A 6,000-nucleotide genomic window follows, 5' to 3' on the forward strand; every position below is an offset into this window, starting at 1 on the left:
AGAATGGAATTATAGGCAAATGACTTCTGCCAGACCCAACAATAAAGTTTCACACACAAAAAAGACAGAGGGATAAACTAAAACAAAACCAGACCTATTCTATTCATGTTCCTCACCGTATGGAGACTCCACACTACTATCCTCTGTGAGACCTCATTTCTAGTGAAGGATGTAGGTGGTCTCAGGTCTCTTTAGATTAAATTTGTTGCTCTCTAGAGATGTCTGTCATAGTGAACATTCCAGTCACCCAACAGGTGAAAGAAGGTATGATTACCTGTCTGGATGGCTAATACTTCCTAGTTTAAGATGGAATGCACTTACTATATACACAAGTGTAAGCAAATGTATAAGGTCCTCTTGATAAGCAATTTTCACAGCATCAGGAATCAACATTTAGGTTTGTTTCAGGCATAAAGATTTCTCAGGGTTAAAAGCACATCATTAAAATATTACAATTAGAGCAATAGATAGTTCATATAATGCATATTGGTCAAGTCATACTGACAGGTCTGACAAATTAATAATGCACTAAAATGCACCGCTATGCAAAATGATTTTCAAATCATGATTATGTTAAGAATACAGGGTTATTCATACTTTGACTTCTCTTACCTCCTGCTCCTCTCTTCTCTTAACTTCTTGTGCCCTACGCAATTCCTCCTGAGCTAATCTTTCTTGTTCTTTTTGATGATTTTTTAGCATTTCTTCATGAAAAGACTTGGAAGGTGGTTTATTATATTCACTGAGAAATGACTGTACATGGTCGGCAAGTTCAAATATCATCACCTGAAAGAAGCACATCACATGGCCAAATGACACTCACTCAAAAAAGCAACACAGCAGCAATTTCCAAAGATACTGAAAAATTTGAGGAAATTTTTGGTTATTGAACAGAATGAACAAAACAGTACCTGGCTAAAACAGTTCTTTTTGAAGTATCTCCAGAAAAATTGGCAATGAAAATAGTAGTATTCAAATGGAAAAAAGACTTGATGTGGCAAGACTGAATGACAGGCAGCCCTTGCCAAACCTCTAAAGTTGACAGCCTTAGGAAATTGAAAGCAAAATAGTATCCCATTTCAGCATATAACATCCACTGCTGTGTATTTCTCACTTTTAAAAAGTCAAATGGAGCTATTCAAATGTGTTCACCTGCAACATTTCCAAACAGCAATAAGAAACATACCATAAACACTGTTTTCACCAAGAATTCTTTGCTTGCTAGTAATTCTTTGAATCATTTCAGCCTCAACAAGAATGGAAATGTATTTTAAATACTAAACATATCTGAGGACTTACAAAATTTCTTAAAATAGATAAAAGTTCTATGCTTCATGTTTCTCTCTTTTTATCCAATTCAGGAGAAACTCAAGTATTGCTATTCCTAAACACAGTAGAAAAAAAGGCACAATGGCACGGAGTGATTGCGCTACAGCCACAGAAATCAAGTGTTGAGTTCGTGTTAGAAGAAAGGTCTCCAGCCCTTCAGTTCAGCGCTAGATGAACAAGATCCCATTCAAAAAACTCCCCAGGGAATTGCTGTTTGCTTAAATAGGTATGGCCTCTTACAATATTCAAATTAATCTGAAAAGTGCAGAAAGCTCTTAAGAGTTAGTATTGCTTTTCATACTGTGAAATAACTCAGAACCTCTAAACCTAATAACATGAACCTTTGAACATGGATAAAGCTTGCACTGTTTACATAGGCACTGGATTTTAAGAGCATCCACAGTCTGAACTTTCATTAATTAGAAACATTCTTAAGAAGGACAGTCCCTCTTTCCTTAAGAGCAATGCAACTTATACTTCCAATGTGGATGTATTCCACTACATTATACCAAAAATTTTTAGAACTATTTGGTCCGGAAGGAAGTGAAAAGCTCTTACCTCTCCACGGCACTGTTTTGCCAGTTCAGATAATCTGGATTTTAGTTCATTTATTTTCTCATTTGACAAGCCTTTTGAATTTTTTAATTGTATTTCAGGAACTCTGAAGGACAGCAACAAACATATAAAAGTCCTCATTAGAAAAACTGAGTGGAAAAAGCAACAGAATATTGATAAAAACAGTGTGTGAGGGAAAAGAAATGTTGTTTGTAGTCACTTGGCAATTAGTCAATGCTCAAATAAACAGAATATAAATATTACATATACAACATAAAGCCAGAAATACCGTTTCATATTCTCTACCATCAAATTTTCTGGCTGCAGATTACCTGTCGGTTACACTTAACAGTAGAACTACCAAAGAAACCCTGCAGAATCTTATAATTCAGCTCTTCACTAGTAATTTACTTAACAAGCCTTTTGAAATATTACTAGCATAACACATGTTTAAAATTTATTTATCACCACTATACAGCTTACACAAACCTCCAAAAACATATGCAATAAATAAATATCAGCTAAACTTAAAAAATATTTAAAATAAAGTGAACAAGCAAAGTGTCTGTAGATATGCTATCTCAGCTGTTATGTCTTTGTTATAGGTATAACTGAGCTATCACTTAGTAAGGAATAGCACTTCCCTTGTACACCACACATGCCACAGCATAAATGGATGGACTGAAGGGAGTTATGCTTTGGACACTATCAGTGGCATACGGACGGAAGAAAACTGGGCACAGAGCAACACTTTTAACCCAGAAATCACTTGCCAACCCAAAATCCTGGGGGAAGCTGTCACCTGCAACTCCTTCCACATTCTCTATGGAGGACTCTTCCAAAAGACTAATCCAGCAGAAAACAGGACAGCAGACACAACTAAGACAGCAGATGGCTTTAAAACAGGAGATTCAGTTCGTGTCAGCTGAAAGAGTCACAAGCTGAAGTATAAGAAGGGCACTAAGATACTAGCATAGGAACATGTGTTCGTGTATTTGCAAGCTACAAATTGGGGCTGCAGTCTTGCACTGACCCTATTATTCTCCATTGCACAAAAGACTACATCCAATTCAGGTGCCAAAGTTTAGAGCTGCATATTATAAAGTACCACACGTTTAATCAATACTGACATGCAGAAAGCCAGAGTAACACTGAAGACTAAAACTATATATTTTTTCAACTTACACTTTACTATGGAAAATAGAGACAAGAGGTTATATTTTAATGTTCACTCACGTATCAGGGTAAGTATGTGGACACTTGACCCACAGGTCAACTTTGGCATACACTTCATTAGCACCAGTCAATCCCTGAGGACGCAGAACTAAATTAATTTCAGGAGGCTGTCGCACCTAAAACGCAAAACAAAAACTTCAGATTGAAAAGGTTTTGTTTTAATGAAAACATTCAACTCTAAGCATATATTACAGTAGGATATGGGTTAGACCATCCAAATAACTAAAAAAATACGTTAATGCAGTGATATTACTCAATGACAGTGAACTGGGCCACTGATTGCCACAGTTTATCCAGAATATTTTTGCAACTTCTTCAGATAAACGTAGTTACAGTTATTAGAAAGATTATTCAGACGGAGCAAAAATGAGGTTCTACAACAAAACTCTTGTATTGTGCTTACTGCAGACCAGCAGGAAGAAAAAATTAAATAAACACAGGCTATTTATGGAATCTCACATATTAAATTTATTATAAAACCAATATTGTTTCTTTCTGGTTTGGATCACTAACACCAATCATTATTTTCTGACACGGCAACAGACCATAATGTCACACTGATATACACTTTATGTGGCCAAAGAAATGGACAGTATTTTTTTTTCTAGTTATATTTTTGGGTTAGACATAAACCAGAATTCTAACAAGTATTGTCTTCCCCCTCTCCAGCCTGTTCAAATCACCTACTCGAAATCAGAGTAAAGTAAAATATGGCCATATAAACATTCTAACCCTTTTCTTTTCAATTAGAATTTAAAAAAAACCCACCACAAAACAAAAAGAACCCAAACAAACACCAAAAAAACCAACAAAACAACCCAGGCCTTAGTAACACGAAAAACTGATAGGGAAGCAAGACTACGTGGAAAAACAAATAAGGAAACACATGGTAACTATGCCCTCTATTTTCCATTTGCATTTCCAGCAAGGAAGAGAACAGGTCAAGTCAAGAGGACGTCAGGTGGGACTTTTAATAAGGAGTGAGGTTTGCAATACTTCTGAAAACCCAAGAAATAATTAAGAGTGTTCTCACCAAACTCCATGAAAAAAGAAAAAAGTTACAAAGCTGCTGCAAAAATGTTAAGTTCAGATCTATGGCAGAAAAAAACCACAGTGGAGGCTATGATACATTTTGTAGAAATTAAACACAAAAGAACGTAAAAAGAAACAACAGTAGAAGTGAACTTTGAGAACAGAACAGCGTAACCAGTATCTCCAGGTACAGGAAAACAGTGCCAAAAGCGTAGTTGGAAAAAAAATATCAATTAGATGTTGTGGACACGAAAGTTAAATGCAAGAGAGTAGCGAGTACTAGACCTGAACACTAACTAGTTGTAACTAAAAAACCCCAAACCTATAAAAATGAAAGCTGAAGTATGAAGTTATCATGGAAACAGCCACAGTTTGAGAAAACCACAGCACATAATAACCACGCAAAATCATCATATATACCGATGCGAATAATTTATTAAGCAGGTACGTAATTAGCCGGTTAAGCAATGAATTAAGAGGTAATTTTTTTAAAGCCTGACAATTCATTAAAATGCAACTTATAAACACAGCACTGCATATAGTGCGAGCACTTCTATCTTGAGGATTAATCGCAAGGGCGATCCGCTGCAGGGCTGGGGGGGAGGCGAGACGCGCCCCTCAAGGAAGACGTGGACCGGTACCACCGGGGCAGCGCCAGCCGCGTCCCCAGTCCCGCTCCGCACAGCGACCCGCTCCGCTCCACCCCCCGCAGCATCCGCGCCCTGCGGGCCCCGCTCACTACCTTCCAGGCCTGGCTCTGCCGCAGATCCTGGAAGTCCTGCCCGTAAATCGACTCCAGCACCTGGAGCTCGTTCTCCTGCCGCAGCTGGTAGCTCTCCGGCGGCTCCCCGGCAGTCTCCGCCGGCATCTGCTGCGCGCCGCTGGCCCGGGCCATGTCAGCTGCCCCGGCGGGGGCGGGCGGCGGCCATCGCGGACAGCACCGCCGCGCTGCCCCCCTGCAAGTGGTGCCGGAGCGCGGCCCCGGCACCGCCCCCGCGGCGGCGGGAGGAGGAGGAGCCGGGGGGGGGCGATTCTGGGGGCCGGTGGTTCGCCCACCAGGAATATATCGAGTTGGAAGGGACCCATGAGGATTACCGAGACCAATTCCCTGCTCCTCACAGGACTACCTGAAACTAAACTGTGACTAAACTCTGGGAGGCTTGGTGCCATGACCACTTCCCTGGGGAGCCTGTTCCAGTGACCAACCACTCTCTGGGTGAAGAATCTTTTCCTAATGCCCAGCCTGACCTCCCCCAGGATAAGCTTCCAGTTATACCTATAATACAGAGATACGCAGCAAATACGACTAGTTACTGTGCAGATTTTTTTTAATAGACCTTGACAAAGATTTGCAAAAGGGAAAGGTAACCACAAAATTCAGAATGGATTTAATGTAGAGCTGACACGGGATACAAGTTCCTGTGAAAACTATGAAAATATTTCCACTGACTATTGCTTTAGTGAATAATAGCATGTGGAGGGCAAGCAGCCTTAGTCTTTTGCTAGTTAAACTGCAAATACGAAGTGAGGCCAGACCCGGCGAACACCCCTCAGCCCCTGGGTGTCCTTGGTGGAACTTGCCAGAGGGAGGAAGCTGGGGGTTGTCGGGAGAGCAGTGGTAACCAAAGAAGAAAATGTGCTTTCTTTGGTCACTTCTTGTAGTAACTACTGAACAGGACTGCCACAAGATGTAGCCTCCGGTAAGTTTTGGGATCTTAATAAAGAAACCCCAAATAAATTCATACATACAAGCTTATTGACTAGGTGAGTAATCCCCAGGCAAAGAAAAATGTTACAGTAGTCTGCAGCTTGCTACTGTTGCCCGTAACAAAAACACAAACCAACTGA

General features: G+C 40.2%; 1 protein-coding gene across 2 annotated transcripts in view; it reads right to left on the reverse strand.

The window, feature by feature from the left end:
- Positions 1 to 5,096, reverse strand: part of EIF2AK4 (eukaryotic translation initiation factor 2 alpha kinase 4) — a 37,145-nt gene extending 32,049 nt beyond the window's left edge. For both annotated transcript variants that reach the window (XM_039378738.1, XM_027716854.2), the window contains exons 1-4: positions 4,895 to 5,096; positions 3,121 to 3,236; positions 1,888 to 1,990; positions 613 to 786 (exon numbers count right to left, since the gene is read on the reverse strand). In XM_039378738.1, coding sequence (XP_039234672.1) covers positions 613 to 786; positions 1,888 to 1,990; positions 3,121 to 3,236; positions 4,895 to 5,047 — 546 coding nt within the window. In that variant the 5' untranslated portion in view covers positions 5,048 to 5,096. The remainder of the gene's footprint in view (positions 1 to 612; positions 787 to 1,887; positions 1,991 to 3,120; positions 3,237 to 4,894) is intronic.
- Positions 5,097 to 6,000: the final 904 nt, after the last annotated feature.

The sequence above is a fragment of the Pipra filicauda genome, unplaced genomic scaffold (assembly GCF_003945595.2).
Source record: "Pipra filicauda isolate LSUMZ 115617 unplaced genomic scaffold, ASM394559v2 scaffold145_size1923396_pilon, whole genome shotgun sequence".
Lineage (NCBI taxonomy): Eukaryota > Metazoa > Chordata > Aves > Passeriformes > Pipridae > Pipra > Pipra filicauda.